The 21,082-nt window shown below is 32.8% G+C and overlaps 1 protein-coding gene across 24 annotated transcripts in view; it reads right to left on the bottom strand.

Annotated features, from left to right (window-relative positions):
• Nucleotides 1-21,082, bottom strand: part of DGKB (diacylglycerol kinase beta) — an 818,895-nt gene that overhangs the window by 471,371 nt on the left and 326,442 nt on the right. For 13 of the 24 annotated variants that reach the window (XM_063814062.1, XM_009452679.5, XM_009452682.5 and 10 more), the window contains 2 exons: nucleotides 10,533-10,568; nucleotides 1,640-1,756 (listed from right to left, as the gene is read on the bottom strand). In XM_063814062.1, the coding sequence (XP_063670132.1) occupies nucleotides 1,640-1,756; nucleotides 10,533-10,568 (153 nt within the window). The remainder of the gene's footprint in view (nucleotides 1-1,639; nucleotides 1,757-10,532; nucleotides 10,569-21,082) is intronic. The other 11 variants (XM_024357753.3, XM_024357751.3, XM_024357752.3 and 8 more) reach the window with 2 other exon arrangements.

The raw sequence follows: 21,082 nt of genomic DNA on the forward strand, positions 1-21,082 counted from the left end.
GAAGTTATCTTACTTCTGAACATCAACATGATTTTGAAAATGATGATAATAATGGTATTGATCTCATATGTTTATTGAGAGAATTAAACAAGCTAATATGTATAAAATACCATCATAATGCTTAAGCTATCCTATTTAACAAATGATATATGCTTCCCATCAGTGATGAGAAGTGTGTGCCTAGTCATGTGAAATACAATAAGATTTCAGAATTAGGCTTCCCTTTCATTAATTTCATTCCAGGAACCCAGAGTAGCTGAATATTTAAACTTATCAACATTAGGCATCCACGTATTGAATTAAAATGTTGATTTTTTTCAATAAAAATTTTATAGGATAATTTAATAAACTTTTTTGCTAATAAAATTGTGGATAGATTTTATATTTCATAGCTCCTATGAAATTTCTAAACATATGGATATGAGTTCCAAAATGTACATCTTGATTTACTTTTTTATAATTAAATTTTTTGTTCTCTAATATATAACAATTTTATTATTCAGAATTCCCTCCTTTTATATTTGAGTTTAATAATTTATGAAAAATTTTCTATTCACAATGGATTTTTAGATAAAAAACAAACAGTAACTTAGTTATCAATATTTAATAAATTATTATTAAATTTTAATGACATTAAAGATGATAAAGAAGCAAGCATTTAGGCATCTACTCTGTGCCCTGAACTGTGCTCTCATATTGAAAAATACAAAAGACATAATCTATAGTATCAGAAATAAAATAAGAAATAAAAAAAGATGATAGAAAATCAAATATAATGAATGCAAGTGTGTGACATACTGTTTGTATGTTAAATTGTTGGTAAATATTCCCAGAGAATGTGAAACTTGAAGTATAGGCAGTTGGAACACAAAAACATAAGTAGAAAAACATACTTAAATCCACAATTTCATAAATTAAGCCAACGTTATTGACCATTTTTCTGTTGAAGTAAGAAATACAGGTAAAAAATAGAGGTAAGTAAATGTTATACATTCACCCCATACAATGTCTTAAAATGTTATTCTTGATGCCACAGGCTGTAAAGATAACTTACACGTTTTTATATAATAGTATTAAAAAATGACTACCTGTGTTTATTTAACCTAGATATATATTTGAGGTTTAAATTTTGACTTAAATTTTTGACTTAAAAATTTGAAAGGTAGAAATATATTACAAAAAATGCTTTATTATTAAAAAATATTTATTTAAAAAAATGCATTCAGAGTTCATTTTCTTCTTTCCTAAAGTCTTTTTTGCTATCAAAGTGACTCTTCATATCATACCCATACTAAATATAAATATATAGAGAGATATAAAGTATACCTGTAAATAAATAACACATATGTATTTAATAAGTGTGTATGTTTAGCAATAATTTGCAAATCTTTCAAAAGATCTCTTGCCAATTTGAGTTTAAATGGAGATAAAATCATAAATGATTAATTTAACCAGAATGTTACTCTGTCAATCAACCGTAAGACTGACATCTTGATAAATTAATAAAGATCTTTCTGAAAGAGTCTACTAAGCTAATATGCAGATTAAACAAATGTGTTGATAGCTGAACATATGCCCCTTTAGAGCCTAGAAGTATCAAATATGAAACCTACTAAAATTTTGATTTAAAAAATCATACCTGCAGGCCTTGTCCATCTACAGTAACAGAGTTGGCTCTTTGCATTTTATTCTTGTCAATCACTTTGTTTGGCTGCTGGGAACCACTCTTTTCCTTTTTCACTGTTGATTGTCTTTCCTGTAAAAAAGAAAATTTTGATAAAAATAAAAATTAGGAAAATAACATAATAAAATGTTAAGTTGTTTTTACTAATAGAAGAGTTTCATGGTTACAAACACAGCCTCAACTTTCTAATTTGAAGTTCCTAGTGAATAATATGAAAGCTGTTGTATTCAACTGGCTCAATATATATGATAGCTTCATGATCGAACCACCATTTAAAGAAATAATGAGACAGAATACCAAATTGTATTATCCCTATGTGCCCAATTATGACTCTTTATCAAAAGTTACTAATGATTACTAAAGTTGATTATTTTCATAAGTAATGATACAGATAAAGGGTATAGGATTATAATTTAAAGAATGTGGTATTGAGTACTAAGAAAAGCTTATAAATACCTGCAATATTGAAAATTATTTTTAATTGCATGATGGACTTTTAAGCTACTATTTATATCAAAAATAGCATATATCTTAAAACTGACATTCCATCCCAGCTAATTACTTTGTTCCTCATAGTAAAAAAATTTCTTTTAGGAGTTGCCTGCTCCCTGTTTCTATTTCCTCTCTTTTCACTCTCTCTTAACACAACCCAATCAACTTGTATCACCATTACTCCACCAAACTATCTTTTATTAAAATCACCAATGACCGTCTCAGTTTCACATCTAATGATCAGTCTTCATCTTCTCAAATCTTTCAGCAGCATCTGACAGAATTGATCTCTTCTTACTCTTTGAAAACTTGCCTCATGTGGCTTCCAGGACACTTCTTTCTCTGAGCTCTCTTCTTCCTTCACAACTTTGCCCTCATAGTCTCTTTTGCCCATTGCTTCTCCAGCTTTGCCACCTGTAAGACTCAGCCTCTTCCTTGCACCTCTCATCTTCTCTATCTACCCTCACTCCCTAGGTAACTTCATTCATTCCCACAACTTTCAATTTCATTTTTATGAAGATTTCTAAATGTATAATTCTTGTTCTGATTTCTACCTGAGCCTTAATTTCCACATGCAGATGCTGTTTCTGTATGTCCACATGAAGGCCTAAAGCACAACATTGTAAAATGTCCAAGATTAGTTTTAAAATTTCCTGCCTACTCTGTCCCTAGAAAATAAATCTCAAACTGGATGACAACTCACCACCTGCCTCATTACGTGGCTTAAACAGCCATTATCTTTTTTTGCTTGGATTATTGTAACTATCACCTAATGAATCATCCTACTTCCATTTTTGTCTCCCTACACTCAGTTCTCTACACAAAAGCCAAACTCATCCCTTTTTTTTACCCTACTCCAGCTGCACTGGCTTCCTCATTGTTCCTTGATCATAACAATCATGCTTTAAATTCAGAGCTCTTGCAATCATTCTGCAGTCTGCTGGAAAACTTGCCACTGCACATTTGTGGGCCTTGGTCCTGACTTCAGGATGTGGTCAAATGTCAGAGAAGTTTCTCTAGTCCCTTGAGCCTCCTTTTAAAACATCAATTATTACAACCTAAAGTATTATTTATTTGATTTGTTTAATTGTCTGCATTCTTTCATCTTAATCAAAGTTCCATAAGCAAAAGAACTTTCTTTGTGTCACTGGTCTATATCAGATCCTAAATCAGTGACTAACAAAAGTCAGGATAAATGAAGAAATAAATGAAAACTTTTTTGAAAAGTTTTCTAAGTTCTTGAAGCAACTGTTGAGAAGGATTCTTAGGGATTTTAGGCTTGATGTGAAAAATTGTCCTAATTGATTGGCAATGCATGCCATGGGTGCTTAAGTGCTTTAGTGCCACACATTTCCTATCACTTACTCAGCTATATATATTTCCTAGTTCCTATATTTGCTTGTTAGAGTACCATTTCAATTTCTGTAATTTAGAAAGATAGGTTTTTATTTGTGTAAATGTATGGGGTAACTGAGAAATGTTTTACATGTAAAGGGTATTTAGAGTGATCATTGCCCAAGTACAATACATTTATTAAGTATAATCACCCTTCTCTGCTATCAAGCATTGAATTTATTCCTAGAAAGACATTTTTAAATAGCTTTGAAAGTAAAGCTGTTTTTAAATATATTAGGGCTAGATGGATCAGAAATCGTCTCTGACTAAAATAAATGCTAATCTATATAGTCCATTTACCTTGCAATTCCACGGTGCAAAAACACTGAATATATTTTGTGTGTGGCTGAAAATGGATGCCATAATAGGATTCCTGAAATTCAAGTCGTTTGGAAAGTGATGTGCTTTCATATAAGCGTAATTTCTGGCAAAAATATTGATTTTTAAAAGAAAGTTCCTTCTTTTTAAGTTTGCAAATTATAATTTTATTCATCGATAGTTAAATGGCATAATGTGTATAGGAGTGAATTATTAGACGAGGTTTGGAATCAGAATGCCTGAGTTGAATCTCATCTCTACTACCTAAGTATTATGTAACCTAGAGGGTTTATGCGTTGGCAAAATGGAGATAGTGATACCTATTTCTCAGAGTTGTGTAAGGTTTAATAGAAAATGTATAGTCTGTAATATTGTCACTACATTAAAGTATGTATTCAATATAACAGTTACTATGAATGATGTAAAATAGTTGTGGTTGCCTTTTTGGGTACTCATCAACATTGTTTTTATATTTCCAAATGTGTGTGTATATGAAAAAACATTCAGTGGTTACGTCAGGAACATATTTAAAATTTAAAAGTTCAACGCTTATATTTGAAAATGCATAGCTTGTGTTAGCTGTTCAAAAACTTAATGCTGTTGGTGAGTGTGGAAATAATTTACTCCAGCATTCTTGCATGCACATATATAAAACATGGCATCAATATTTTGTAAAAATCTGCAATGTGAAAGATATACCTTAATACAGTTATTCTTCCTAATTATCCAACAATTGTTGTTTGGCATTCAATTTATAAAATGCTTACACTTGAAGAATTAAATAAAATTCAATTTGATTAGTTACAATGGAACTGGGAATTTGCACCAGATTATATATTTATGTTTTAATGGAAATTTAAGACATGCAAGTATATGTTTTTAAAGAGCTATGAAACCATCTATTAATATGACTTTACTCTTGGCCACACGTATAGCTAGGGAAGTTCTTGTGTTCTAAGAACCTCCAAATGGCAGAGATAGCAGTTGATTAAATGGCATCATGTCCCTCCAAGTAGTCACCCCCCTAAGTAAGTTGGGCAGGAGACTAAACAATTGCTTTAGTGTAAACAATCAGAAATAATACAAACAGGCTGCATGCGGTGGCTCACACCTGTAATCCCAGCATTTTGGGAGGCTGAAGCAGGCAGATCGCTGGAGCCCAGGAGTTCAAGACCAGCTTGGGCAACATGGTGAGACCCTGTCGCTACTAAAAACGCAAAAATATAGTCGGGCATGGTGGTGGACACCTGTGGTCCCAGTTATTCTGGAAGCTGAAGTGGGAGGATCACTTGAGTCTGGGGATGGAGGTTGCAGTGAGCCAAGATTGTACCACTGAACTCCATCCTGAGAGACAGAGTGAGACTCTGTCTCAATAAATAAATAAATATATAAATAAAAACAAATTTTAAAACCCTAAGTTGAGTTTTCAACTTATGAGATTTCATTTATGAAATCCAGAATTATGAGAAAGAGGTATATAACAAGTTAATTTTTAAATCCTCAGTGTATCCATCTGTCTGTGTATTTTATTATAGTATCTAATACTAAAATGGTAAGCATTCATTTAAACACAAACACACAGACACACGCATCAAGAAAACCAAGTGATTTCTTTGGGGAAAAATGCAAATGTGTGGAATTTGTGCAATTAATCCAGTCTAAAATCTTAAAAACAGGAAAGCCTCATCACTATTTAATTTTTCTTCTATTTCCATTGAGAAAATTGTCTCTCCTTTTTATATGAGGGACAGGAAGGGGGAGGCAACTGTATCCTCAAAAAATTTCCTGTCCACCAGGTTTCACTAGCTTTTTTGGGAAGGTAAATTGACCCTGACTGGCAGACCTCTATTATGATATTTATGAGAGTTAATTACCAATGTTGAAGTTATTGAAAAGTTTCAGAAAGAGCTCACCAATCTTAGGTTGCACAATCATTCAGGATAAAATTGCTCTCTGATAATAGGGGACAGTGTTTGCCATTTAACCTTCAGTTTCTTTCTTTAAGTTTTGGGGCTCTAAACCACAAAATAAATTACATTGTTGTAATTAAGGCAAATTTCCTTCTGCCAGATAAATCATCCTAGATATACAAAGAGTTGGAAAATTGTTGCTTTAATCAATAGAAATTATTCAAACACTGAAAAGAGCTACTCTAACTAAAAAAAGTCATGAAAGAAAATAGAACATATAACTACAAAATATAAAATACAGTTATTGATATTTGAGCATTTTCAAATATCAACCATTTGTGTTTGCTATGTAGACATTTTAAATATAGAATTCAGTGTTTTGTGATCCGTAGACTCCACAAGTAGCACAACAGATCTTAACTGGGGAATATATTGTATTAGAATTCCAAAAGAATAATCATCATCATAAACAGAGAAGAAAAGCCAAAAAGACCATTCACAGAAAATAGAAAGATGAAATAAATAAAATAAAAAGACCTCACTTTATATATGTGCTCTAAAAAAAAATCTTTGTCTACATCATGCTGATTCTCAGAGGTAGAGTATTTGTACACTGGTGAAAACTGCTTTCACAAAAGGGTTGTTTACCACAATACGTAAGCCTGCTGTTATCGATCGCTGGCAAACTGCAAGCAGCAAGTGATGATTACCTCAAGAACAGGGTTTTCTTCTTTTTGTCCAATCTCAGCATGAGAAACTGGCAGCAGCAAAGCACCTCCACTGGTACAAAGCTACAAAGGCGAGTGCTTTCCTGCCAACAGCATCCATCACTTGTGTAGTAGAACTTACTTTCCCTGCTACTACTGCACAACTTGCCTGGATGGAGATTTAGTCCTTTCTGCCACTGGAGCTAGGCCACATGAATTTTCCAGAAACCCTAGAGTTTTTAACCCAAGGTATCATATAGATTCACAGCAGTTAAGATCTCTCTGATGCAGAAATGTTACCACATTCAGCGGGGCTTACGAAGGTTCGGTCTGAGACATCAACTTACTAACAAACTGCAAAGCTGCACCTTTAGTCAATATGGACTGAATGTGGGATTTGAACATTTTAGTGGTTGAAGGAAACAAATTCATTTCAAAAATGATGAAGGCTCTAAATCTATTAGTAATCTTTGGAAATTGCAGCAAAACTATTTGTTGACTAGAAAAAGCAGTTTTGATTGTTTTTAATTATAAAGTTTTAAACATAAATATAATAAACGATATAAGGTCTAAAGATTTTTATTTCTTTTAAACTTAGTTAAGTAAGTACTTTTAAAAAAGGCAAAAACAACTTTTTGTAAAGGCAAAAGTATGAGTTTAGAAGCCAAATTGCAGCTTTGTCTTTTATTTCTGTGTAAGCTTGGGCAAGTTATTTACCATTGCTATGTTACCATTTATTTTAACTATAAATTGGAAAGCTTATGTTAGAAAAAAGTAAGAAAATTTAGATAAAAGTACTGACATAAAACAGGCACTCAGTAAAAGGCAATGATTTTAAAGTATAGATAAAAAATTTTATTTATTTTATTATTAAGTTAATCACAGGTATACTTCTTGGTCATAGCAGTAAAAGGTAAGTGTTGTAAGAAGTATGATTTATTTAACATCCTGTACTTTATTTGCCCACTAAGTCACCATAGCTGAGAATAATTGCTGTGGTGATTTGGGTGGTGTCTTTTTGGGAGACAGGGGGCAACAAAACAGACAAAATGACAACTGGTCTTAAAGTACCTGGGGGTGTTAGTCACTTCCTACACTTGAAGGTACACTTGGTGACTTGATCCATAAGTCCCGGTTTTCACACATTACACATGAAGTTCATATTTTCTCCTAGGATCATTTTATCCTGGGTATAAAACACTTACAAGATTTCTGTTAAGGAAATTCTTATTGGAGGGAATGAAATTTAGGAATAAGAGGGTCTATGCCAAAATAATTCAATTTTGGCTATGTGCTAGTACATGGCAGCACCATTATAAAATAATGTGTGTATGTCTGTGTCTGTGTGTGTGTGTGTGTGTGTGTGTGTGTGTGTAGTATACATACACATATATGTATGTGTATACTTTATATACAAAAGAAGACTTTGGGCTAGGTGCGGTGGCTCACACCTGTAATCTCAGCACTTTGGGGGGCTGAGGACGGCAGATCACGAGGTCAGGAGTTCGAGACCAGCCTGGCCAGCATGGTGAAACCTCGTCTCTACTAAAAATACAAAAAATCAGCCGGGCGTGGTCGCGTGCACCTACGATCCCAGCTACTTCGGCAGCTGAAGCAGGAGAATCGCTTGAACCCGTGAGACAGAGACTGCAGTGAGCCGAGATCGTGCCACTGTACTCCAGCCTGGGAGACAGAGTGAGACCTTGTCTCAAAAAAACAAAAAAAAACAAAACAAAAAAAACCAGACTTTGTAACCAACCTCAACATTCCTCTTTCTCCAATCCCTTTGTAAACCATACTGACTGTCATCCACTGTAAACTGAAAATAAATACCAGGAGGCAGCTCTCTTATGCTCACACTCATTGTCTCTTTCTACCACCTAAGCTAAATGCTCAACACAGTGACTTATTAGCCCTCAATCTGTTTATGCCAGTTCTAAGTAAAACTTACCTTGTAATTGTAACTGTGTAATTTAATTATTACTCAAATCATTGAATTTTGAATACAAAATGAAAGAGTCATCTTTATAAAAAATAACCTGCAAGCTTTAGAAAGACAAAATAACACAAGTTATGTGTGTGTGTGTGTGTGTGTGTGTGTGTGTGTGTGTGGTGTGTATGAGGAGTGGTCAAATTAAGTTTAGAGAGAACAACTGTGCAAGCTTTGGGTATTAATAATAAAAATAGTGAGTATTTTTACACTCAGATTTCTTCACAGATGTTCTTGAGTTTTTGTTATACTTCAAAAGAATTGAAACTATTATAGGTGATAAGCTTGTGATATATACAAGAAAGGCAAGATACCATTTCCGATTAGAAGATCTGTCCTCATAGAAAAGCCCTTAATCTTCAAAAATATAGCCAATGAATATAAATGTACATATTTTAAGTTAAACATGTAATGTATGTATATATCTTTCTATATGTTCTCCCACATATACTTTAACCACATTTTCCGTTAACCAAGGAGCAACTGTTCCTGATGGCAGAACATAAGGTTTCTTGTCTTTCTGTGTGTATATATGTGTATTCACACACTCAGCCATGCATATATCCATGCATGGGCTTAAGGAAATTTTTGGAACAACAAAGTTGAAAAATCTTATATAATGACTTTGAGGGATACTGGAAAGTTTAAGTTAATGTAAACCAATATATAGTGCCAGAAAAAAATAACTATAGGAAGACTTTTAAAAACTTCATATCAAAATAAAGACTTTTTTCCTGCAAATTAAAAAAATATATAAAACCAAAAATTTGGATCTATTTACTCAATCTATATGACACAAATTATATAACTGAATACATGGGGATGCTTTGGAGATTAACAGATCTAAAGAGAAAAGTTTAGATCTCAAATGCAATGCCTATATTTGCTTGATTGGGCTGGTAATCGGGGCAGAAACAAACTCAAGAACCTGAGGATGCAAAATTAATTCTCTCACACTTAAATAACCCAATGAAATAATAAACTGTCCTAATACTTTTGTCACTTGAGTGTGTAATTTAGCATCTCTATTTTAAAATAATAATTGTGATAATAATGTCACCAACTCACTTAAAGAATATAAAATCAGTTTAACATTTTCTTAGATTAGAAACATTATATTTAAGTGTATGTCCAAGTATTTTTGAGTATGTCTCTGGTTAAAAATGAGAACTTTTTTTTTAATTTAACGAAGAGGTCTACACTGATTAAAAAGCCATTTTTGGTGGGGAGAAAAGAGCAGTTATTACACTTTTTTACAAACATGTTATCCTCTAAATAAATTCATAATCTTATGTAGCATTCATATAAGCAATACTTTCTAAAATAAGCAGATTTTAATTACAATTTTAGGGAAACAATACCATTTGGGCATTTCCTATAGAGATAATAACAATTGAATTGGATATTGTCACAGAACAATGTGGAGGCTTTGCATCATCAATGCAAAGGTAAAGCAAAAATGTTACTGAAAATAATGTTGTGGCAATGCTTACATTTGTTTTCAAAACAAAAGCCATTTATTCTGACTATATTTTATTCTGATGTTTCTCTATACAATGGCATGGGCTAGGTGATTAATGCTGCATTCATTTGAAAGTGATGGGCACTTCAAAGTAAGCAAGAGTCTCTCAACATACTGCCATTGAAACTTATATTTTGATGGCTCAAAGAATAAATTCTTTTGGATTTCCAGCAATGTATCTACATTTTAACGTGAAAAAATGGGAGTGGCACTATTTTTCTATGTAGTAAAAACTCTTTGTAAAGTAACCTTTATTTTTCTCTGTGAAGTCTAGGTCACATAACTTCTTGTTTTCTTAATGCTTATCACAAATATAGATAGAAAATTCTTCAAGTCTATCCCGTCACTGAAAATATGAAAACCACCACTTCCAATTAGCAGAATATGAAAAAAATAAAATATAACATGCTGGTATTCAAATGTCACTGAGCCAGCGCAAAATGTTCTTTACAGCAATACAAGATGTATAATGACCTATAATTTTAAGTGTGAAAACCTGTTTTTGCTTACGCACCTCAGGAACTGAAACTCCTGAAGTGGGCAGAGTCTGCTGAAAAAGAGAAGTTCATATGAAAGCTGAAAAAGAGTCAAACTCACAACAAATCAGTGAAGTTTCTCATATCATTACATGCCTGTGAAATAAATGGGTAAATTAAAAATACATTTCCTTGGTATAATTTTACTGCTTCCTTGAATTAAATAATTAAATATCTTTTCATTGAATAAGAAATGATCTAACACAGAGTGGGTTAGGTTGTGAAATTATTTATCCAAAACACAACTTCATCTACCCAAAGCATGCTGATCAACATCTTTGGTCAGCTTTAGCTCCAAGTTCCATTCTCTTTAATAAATAATTTCCACTAAGTTTTTTTAACTTGCCCCTTTACCCATCCCAATTTTCATTTTGAAGTCCAACTCTCATTCTTTCCTAAAAATACTGTGTCTTTTGAACATAGACATAGCTTATGATGTTCATTTTGTTTTGTGATACTCTGGAAATAGGAAAACATATTCCATTAATACCAGTAAAAGAATAAAAACTATAATTAAATAAGTAGCAAAAATTTTACTTGAGAGTAATTTTTTTAAGATGGGGTTAAATACATTGACATTAGTCTTCACAACTGTATTTTCCATTATCTACCACTACTACCCACTTTGTAGTTCATATTGGAAAGCCTTTTTTTTTTTGACAAGAAATGATAAAAGGTCACTGAATTCCAAAAGCCTGCATTCTATGGAAATGAGAACATAAAATACAAATTTGGATAATTAGTTGACAAATCACACACACAATACTAGATAAAGTTTCCCCATGCTGGAACGGGAGAAGAAAAGTTGGATGGGATGCCAGGAGTTCTTAGATATTTGTGTGTCCCTGAAAAGAAGGAGGTAGTCAGAATTCCCTTTTCTTCCCTAGATACGAGCTATCTGAGGGAGGGTCTGGGCACTGCTAGATCACCAAGATGGGTATGAAAAATCTGAGAGTCCAGATATTATTATAGTCCCTTACCCAGGAGAACTTTAGAAAGGCAGCAAGAACCAAAAGAAAAAAAAAAATAGCTGAATCTGAGATGGGTAAAACCTGACACCCTCACAGCTGTGCAGAATAGAGATGGACTAAAAGCATTCAGTGCACTCAAAAGTGACACAGAAGGAGAAGAAGAGGTCTAGCACAGCCCCACAGAAAATTAAGGTGTTCAGGAATACAGCTCTATTTGGAAGATATTTCCATAATGTAAATAGAAAGTACTGTAGCTGCAGATTTCTAGTCAAAAGAAGCCATGAAGTGGAAGAGTATGAGCTCTGGCCAACTATCCATTCCACAGGTGAATCTAATGGAAGTAATTATTGTTGTTTTGAAGATGAATTGACAGTAGGTTTGGTAGAGCCTTTACTGAAAACTTCCTGATTTCAGTAACATTCTTGACTTCTGAGTCCAAATCAGTCTACATAACACCAGGGACAATGAATATTTGTGCTAGTTTCTCTCTGGGTCAGTTCAAAGATATTTGCCAACCTTATTATCATTCTTTCTTAGCTTCGGGTTGAAGCTTAAGGTCTGAATAAAATTGCAAGACATGGATATAGTCCTTCCATCTTTATCATAATATATACAAGTTTGTTCTTCAAATTCAGGTCAGGAATGTAATCCTATGGATCCTTATCCCATTCTGTGCCATGGACCCAGGAAACTCTCAGAGACTCTCAAGCAACCAAAATAAGAGACTTCAATCAGCCTCCAGAGCCTGAGTCAGAGATGCCTTTTACCTTAGAAGAGTGTATGCTTACTATGCATACATTTGCAGAGAGCAGGCACTGGAAAGCCAAGTGAAAAGATTATGGCTGTCTAAATGGTTCAGAATAACAACCAAATGCAATTCAAGAGCTTCAGATAGATCCTGGTCCACTTTCACTTTTACCATGCCCAAAAAGTAAATAAATATAAGCAACAGAAGGCATTTTGGGGATAACTGTAGACATTTGAATATGGACAAGATAATGACTGATATTATGGAATCATTGTTGATTTTCTTAGGTGAGAGTATAATAATGTCATTAGGTAGAAAATTGTCCTTAGTCTTAGAAGGTGCTTGCTGAAATATTTAGTGATGTGGTGTTATGCTATGTGCAGCTTACTTTCAAAAGCTTCAGCTTTATATATATATACACATACATATATATTTATATATAAAGAAGTATATATAAAAAAATTATGGCAATATAATAGCAATTATTGAATATATGTGGAAAATATATTGGATTTTTTTATTGTTAGTGAATATTTTCTAATAAAATTTGAGAGAAGAAAGTTCTTTCTACCTCTTCATTATATCCTTTAATACCTAAAAGTGTGTAAAAATGTTTCTACAATGAAATAAAAATATGTACATTATCTCAGTGAAAACTATGAAGTTGCTAGAAGGTTGGGAGAGAAGTCATAGGAGTGGGTGGGAGAGAAATAAGGAGCACTATTTTCATGGAAACAGAGTTCTCATTTAAGATGAGTAAATAGAGGTAAGTTTCTAGGCTGCTGGGAAAGAGGAACAGAGAAAGAGGGGGAACTGTTAAAGATAAATGAAAAACAAGGCCTTTTTGAAAACGCAATATTTCAATTAGAGCAGAAGCCCTTATTGACAGGCATCGCACTTTTCCAAATGTGTTCCTTTTGGGTCTCAAATGCAGAAACCCACAGCGGCCAAAAGATAATACAAATAGGTAAAACAGGTCCGATGTTGCAAAGGTAAAGACTGTGCCATGCTGGATAATAATCCTCCCATTTGAAGTTATCCAAAAAAGAAAAAGAAAAGACACTGTGGTATGAAATTGAAACCTAGCTACCACTTGGCAATTAATTGGCAATTCGTGGATAACATACTTGAAGTCTTCCTCTTTCTCAGAGCAGCAGGGATATGAGATATCTACTGATAGAGAGCAAGTGAGGTTGGCAGAGAGGTGGTACAATGAAAAAGGTAATGAAACAGAGGTTTGTCACTTCTTTTCTGAAAATAAAAAAGCAGTTTGCTAAGGATGAGTAGCAGGATCAACCAACACTGATGACCCAGCTGGAGCTAGAAGTTTTAAATATGTAAGAGAGAAAGCCACCAGCCCTAAGAATTTTCTTATGCAACACTCAGCCTTCTGAGAGCAACACTAGAAATTTACTCCAAGAATAAGAGTGACAAAACCAACATATATCTAACCTCATTTACAATCAAAATGTGTAAAGAGTTATATATTAAATGTACATGCCCATCAGTAGTTTATTCCTGTTACAATGAGCAAACCATGGTACTTAGATCTAAAAGAAAAGTAGAAACTTATTAGAAAATAAATTTAGCTACTGTATCACTTCTTTTTTTACTCTCCTGTACTTAATTTTTAAATATCAAAGATGAGCAGAGTAAATGTTTTGGTTTTTTTGAAAATCATCATGAGTGCATGATTCTAAATGTAATATATTTTTAATCAGAATTAATACAGAAATTGTATATTTTTATTTAATCCAATGTGAGGTGTGACTACAGAGGAATGTGACTGATTTTATTTGATCAGTATCTTTTTAATATTAAATAGAATACACAGTACAGATAATTAGTTTAAAAGATGCATTTGCCTTCAGGGCACTTATTAAGTTCAATTTAATATCAAAGAATTTTTTAAAATTCTATTATTCTTAAGTATTAGGATATCTCTTGTCTTCATATTTTCTAATGTGTAATCATTTTAAATTGACAATTTAATCCAAATTGTCATAGGACAAAGAAAAATCTTTGGTGGAGATTATTGGAGGTTTGACTTAGTTAAGATATAATGAGAGCACAGTACTCACATTAAAAGGGTCATTAGTTATTTCAGGCTAAAGGAAAACTTTAAAAATGATACCTTATACCTACATAAGAACATTTATATTTTTATATATATATTTTACATTTATATATTTTTCATGTTTGCTATCTTGCCTCATTTAATACTCCCACTGAAACAAGATACTTTATCTTTCAGGTTGGGAAGCTGAAAATCAGAGAGCTTAGATGCCTAACCCAGGAAAACAAAGTTAGTGACAGAATATTGCTTCCCTAACCCAGGCTCTATTTATTCAAATAACAGTAGTTGCAAGAGGAGATTTTTAAAAATTACTATTTTTAGCCTTGCCTTCATTTTTTAAGTGGTTTGGAAATAAAATTCTTTTAAAATATTGATGAAGAATGAAAAATATTTAGAAATCACTATATCTACAAAGTGATACACACACACACACACACACACACACACACATACACTTGTTTTGCCTGAAAAACTGGCTTGAATAATGTGAATTAATTTAACACAATAACTTCCAGTGTAGTAGTTAAAGTGTTCCAAACAAAACTATTTTAAATAACTTTTTTCCTTCATATACAATTGGATATCTCTGGCATCAAAAAAGTAGTAAGAGACAGAGAAAAAAAACTAGGGTAAGGTAAAGAAAAATTGTCTTCATAAAATGACACTTTGTCTTAGCTGGACAGGTAAAGTGGTTCTCTCAAACAAGATAATAAAGTGTATTATCTCTAGGATATAAAAATTACATATATTTTTGGCTTCCATGTTTTTTTATATTTCAGTTTCATATAATTTGTTTAAACTTTATAATTCTTGAGGTCCTTAATTGTGTACACTCACACATATGAATACAATGCAAGTTTTAAAAAGGACGTGAGATAAAAATGATTTTAATACTATTGTTGTCTTTATTAAAACCTTTAGTAAGAGATTATTTCAGTCATAATACAAGCAAGACACTGAAAAGAAACATAAATGATTTTTCTTTTCCACAAAAATTCTGATATGTCTAATTAAGATGTAACTATAAAAATAAAACATTTTAAAAGCTACACATATTGTAATCTTATCCAGGGTCCCTTGACTACTTCTCACCTGACTCAAATTTTAAAGTTTGCATTAACAGAAATTTAATGGTAAAATATATTTTTAACTGTGGTTACTTCACTACCCTTCAACTGTAATTGCTCACAAAATATTCCATTCTTACTTAGTAAATATGATTGTTTATGTCTATTTGTAGAGTTTTGTCTGGAGGCTATTGACAAGAAGGGAGCTTAGGCTCTATCCATCCTCTCTCCCTCAATATGTGTCTATGTGTGTGTCTGGAAAGGAAATGCAACTGAAATTTCAGGAAAGGGTACCTAGTGCAATGGATGTTTAAAAACTTAAAAGATATCAAATGTTTTCAATAAAATGTAAAGAATTTATCTTTATACAGATATCCAAATCATCTCAAACATGGATTTCTAAATATAAAAGCAATCAGCAAGAACAACTAAAAAAATTTTAGCATTTTTGGCTTGCCTACTTGATTAGCTAGCAAAAGATGCCATTAGAAATGAGTAACACCCTCTACTTAGCTAGGTCTCATAAAATCATTAGAAGTAAATATCGTTAAAGAGGTGTTCTTCAATTTAAGTCGTGACCTGCCATAAGAATATTTGAATATTTACACACTTGTAAAATAATTTTACAATGACTACTCATTCTTTTGACCCCACTCTCTGGTATATTCTACTCTTTTTACTCTTCACGTCTATTTTTCTCTAGTCTCTCTAATCTATTGTTTTTCTTTCCATTCCTTTTCTGAAAGTCTGGTCTAGGTTCCTTAAATTTATTTCAAGCATTATTAATTGTTGGGGACTGCAGCATGAACATAAAAACAGCTTTAAAATACAGGGTATTGAGTAAAGCAACTATTGCTTCTGCCACTTGCAAGTTGAGTGGTTTTAGGTAATTTTCTTAATCTCCCTAAACTTCACATTCCTCAAATGTTCACCGGGCATCATAATTATACCTACCTGTAGGATTAAAAGGATAATGTCTGACACATTTAAGTTCTCAATAAATGGTTAACTGTTTTATTAACATTAGAACCAAAATGATTCCCTTAGTTTTCACTGTCTGCTTAAGAACTCAGCAAGAAATGATGGGTTATACTTTCTTCATCTGAACATTTTTTTTGTTGCTAATAAGTGGATGGGAACCAACAGAATTTTAAAAAATAAAAACATGTATTTGGGGGCTATTAGAGACACAGAAGAAATTATGGAGGAGGGTAGAAAACAGATCAAAGATAGAAAGCAATGGAGAAAAATGGAGACAGAGGAAGCTCTTAGAAGAAAGAAAGAACAAAATTCTCTCTCTGTTGTTTTCCTCAATTATAGAAACTGTTCTTTCCAAAGACTGAGCAAAGAAAACTATGAAATCGAGGAGGAGAAAGAGGGGAGCTGATATTTCGAGCACCCATCTTCAAAACACATTTCAAAATGAAACATGCACATCCTATTGACTATTTTTTCAGATTATTCTTCAGAACTCTTAATTTACATATAATTCATGAATAGATACCTACTTATGAATGTGTATATGTATATGTGATTATGTTTGTGTATGTTTGGGACAAGGATCTGAGGGAAGTTGGTAACTTGAAAAAATCACCCCCTTCAAAGAACTCAGTATAATAGACTGAAACATACAAATTTTATGTTCATAAAGTTAATCTATAATATTTCCTGTTATGCCTATTTTATCTCCCTATAAAAACGTGAGCCAGTTCTGGAACGATATCATTGTATAGTTAGCGTATTGCTGCTTTCCAGAATACAAATATAGCACTATAGGTAATGAAAGTATATTGATAATAATATTTAGAATTAAAGCCCAGGTCTCCTTTTCACCATCCTTGAAAAAGATCTTGAATTAAAAAACAAAGAGGTTATAATGGAATTTGTTCTTGTCTTTTCCTCCTTTAAATATCCATTGATCTCATGCCAAAGTATTTTCTAACCAGGTTAAAGTCCAATTCTGTACTCACGTTAGGCTAAGATTCGATTGAGTTAAAATTTTACACTGACTGCCAGTCAACCTTATCATGAACTTTCATCATGTGCATGTAATTAATTGGGTCCAACGAACAATATCAGTTCTGAGTTATAGACTCTTTTCCCCCGACCATATAATTAGAATATAATTACCCACAGGATATCAGAATGATGCAGAACCTTTCCTCTAAATGCGCCCTCATTAGGAAGCAAGTCTCAATGTACACTTATTCAATCAGTGTGAATTAATTAAAATGTTACTGAAATAAAAGAGGGTAGCGATAAAGAGTATCTGACATCTATTAAGAGACTATCACTAGAGATCTGCATGCACAGTTTATATTTAAATCCTTTTAGCCGAAATAGAAACTTTGCTATGTAATGTTATATACATCCAGTGTACTAGGAAATCTGAGTACATACATCGGTGTGTGTCATCATTTTTGAAAAGAGTACAAGATATGATAACTATAGAATCTTTAAGAATTGGGTAGGAATCTAAGAGCCCCATTATTCCATAAATATGTCATCATCAGATAGAATCTACCTGGCGGGCAAAAATCATTTTAACTCAAACTACCTAAGCAATTATTGGTTTAACCCACAACCTTATATTACAAATCTGAAAATATTTGTCCCAAAATTGCTTAGGAGACAACAATTGGAAAAGCCCAGATTTGTGAAAACACTAATTATTTTTGTCTTTATAAAATAACCTGAATTCCTTAAGCTAGCTCAAGTTATTGCAGTAGCATATTTTCTTTAAGCAGCACATTCAAATACAGCTAAGAATATCTTCTTTTTAAGAGAATAAATAATACATCATACCACACATTCTGATTATATAAAACATATTTAAAAATAGTAAATGCACAAAGAAGCTGAGGGACACATGATACATAGCGCACAAGAAGCTGCGGATTCAAACAGTAACATTCTACCTAAGAGCTATTCATCTTTATTTCTCCAGGTGTATAGTTATATTCAATAAAACTTTGCTAAATAAATAACCCGTGTACAAAGGAATACTCAGCATTAGTCAGAAACAATGCCATGAAATGTTAACATAAAAATTTCAGAGCTGCATGTAATAAACTAAGATATATACATATTTTCAAGCTTTCAGTGTTATATATTCCTCAGAAAATTTTAGATACAGAAAAAGGTTTTATAAAACATAGTTTTATAAAAGTGGCATTCACTTTTATAAGTAGACATGCACCACTTTGTAATGGAAATTCTGCATGAGTATTAAGATAAACTAGGCTATCTACAAATGTATACTTTTTATATGCTCTTTAGGAGCCAACTTCAAGCAGTTTTAAATTATTAGTTTTTACAAGAATGTTTAACTCTATAAGATTATATATATATGTGTGTATATATATATACGTGTGTATACATGTATATACTTGTGATTACAACATTCAAAAATACGTTTTATATACCTATATATGTGTATATACACATATATACATATATATGTGTATATACACATATATACATATATATGTGTATATACACATATATACATATATATGTATGCATGTTGTAATCACATTCTGGTATAATATTCTATTCAGACACTGAACTCATCTTGGTGGAGACCAAAAGTGACAGAAATAATGGTTCCACTCTGCTAAGCAAATGAAGATTGTCTCACAAAGGTTTGCTTTATTGTTAACCTAAAATTCTTTTAGAATTTCAGTAATAAATACATGTAGCTATAGTTGCCTGCTGAAAATATTCTATTGGAGTAACATTCACTAAAATGCCACATTAACTAAGAGTAATTACTACCAAAAAGCCACAATTTTTAAACAAGAGAATGTGAATATTTTTGAAGTTCCATTCTATAATAAACATCAATTTTCATTTTCTGAACACAAAGAAGAATGATTATTTATTATATTTTACATGGAAAACTATATTGCTTACATTACATTTAAAAATCAGATTTTTAAATACAATTTAATATCCAGAGAAAAACATCTCAATTCTCCTCAGAATTCTGAAAATGTTCCCTTTATATTCTCTACCTGCTGTAACTCCTCATTTTACATGTGAGGCATTTTACAGTACCATCTATTGGATATTTTATATAACTACAACACATAAAACTCATGAGCTTTTCGAAATTTAGTAGTAACTATAAGAAGCTGCAACAGCCATTCCGGAAACTAAATACAATGCTACTTTGGTATCCACTAACATTTCCTCATCATCACACACTTTAAACTCAATTTTATTAGCTTCTAACAAAATGATTTAATTATGAGTTACCAATGATTTTTTAAAACCAAGCCTCCTTGTTATATATTTGTTTTAATTTTTACTTGATATATATGTTACTGTCTGATATATTTTTTCTTGACTCAGGGAAAAGAGTGATAAATGATGGGAATTTTCAAAAGCTGACTGAATGCTATTCATTCACTCAGCAAATATTTGTTAAGCATCTAGTCTATGACCAAATCAAAATAGGCACTAGACATAAAGAGATACACCCTTTTGCTGGGAGTGATGAGAATAATGGGGGTGCTAGTCAATGAGCATATGGGACAGTTTCACAAGAAATGTTTCAAGTTCAATTCCTGCTATGTTGACTTTAAGCTTCTGTGGGATATATCTGAGAGGAAACTTAAAACATGAAGTGAGGGCCGGGTGCAGTGGCTCATGCCTGTAATCCTGGCACTTTGGGAGGCTGAGGTGAGTGGATCATCTGAGGAGTTTGAGACCAGCCTGGCCAATATGGTGAAACCCATCTCTACTAAAAAAATACAAAAATTATCCCGGCATGGTGGCTTGCTCTTGCAATCATGGCTACTCAGGAGCCTGACCCAGGAGAATCACTTGAACCCGGGAGGTGGAGGTTGCAGTGAGCTGAGATCACGCCACTGCACTGCAGCCTGGGCAACAAGAGTGAAACTCCATCTCAAAAATAAATAAATAAGTTTATTTATTAAATTAAAAAAAACACGAAGTGAGCATTTCGATCTAGATGTATGTGGGGAGAATGGGCTCATACAGACACATGCAAACATGGTAGCTGTAGCTCTGGAACTGGATAACATAATTTATAAAGTGTGGGTGTAATAAGATGAGAATTGAACAAAAAACTGAAGTTTTACACATATTAAAGAATGAAAGGAAGACTAGGGATTTAGTAATATTGACAAAGTGTGGCTTAAAAGGTAAAAGAAAACCTAGTGGAAATGCACTGGATGAGTGTTAGAGGCTATCAAAGGTAAGCATCTCAGTGTCAAACACTGCAGAGCATTCAAAACAGATTATACTTGGAAAGGGTTTCCAGTAGATGCTGTTGGTAGCTCAAAGCAGATCCTTTGCTACCTTGCCAGAGCAACTATCACCAGCTGCTATGAGTGTTAACTTCTGAAAGCTTGCAGCCGTCCCTAAGAATTAACCTTTATCCACAGAAATAGGCTGTGCCAGGAGGCCCTAGATAATGACTGACACATAGGTGAGGAAAGGCCAGCCTTCTTGCCTTAAGTTAGGAACAATCCTATGATTGGATTTTTGCTGCAAAGCCCTAAAGGTACGGGCCAAGGCTGAACTATCACTATGATCAACATTCTTGCTGAGAGCTTACCTCTTCCTTTTTCTGCCTCCCTCCCTTCATTATAGGTTGTTTTGTTTTTGTTTTTGTTTTTGTTTGTTTTTCTCTAAA

The sequence above is a fragment of the Pan troglodytes genome, chromosome 6, assembly GCF_028858775.2.
Source record: "Pan troglodytes isolate AG18354 chromosome 6, NHGRI_mPanTro3-v2.0_pri, whole genome shotgun sequence".
Taxonomy (NCBI): Eukaryota; Metazoa; Chordata; class Mammalia; order Primates; family Hominidae; genus Pan; species Pan troglodytes.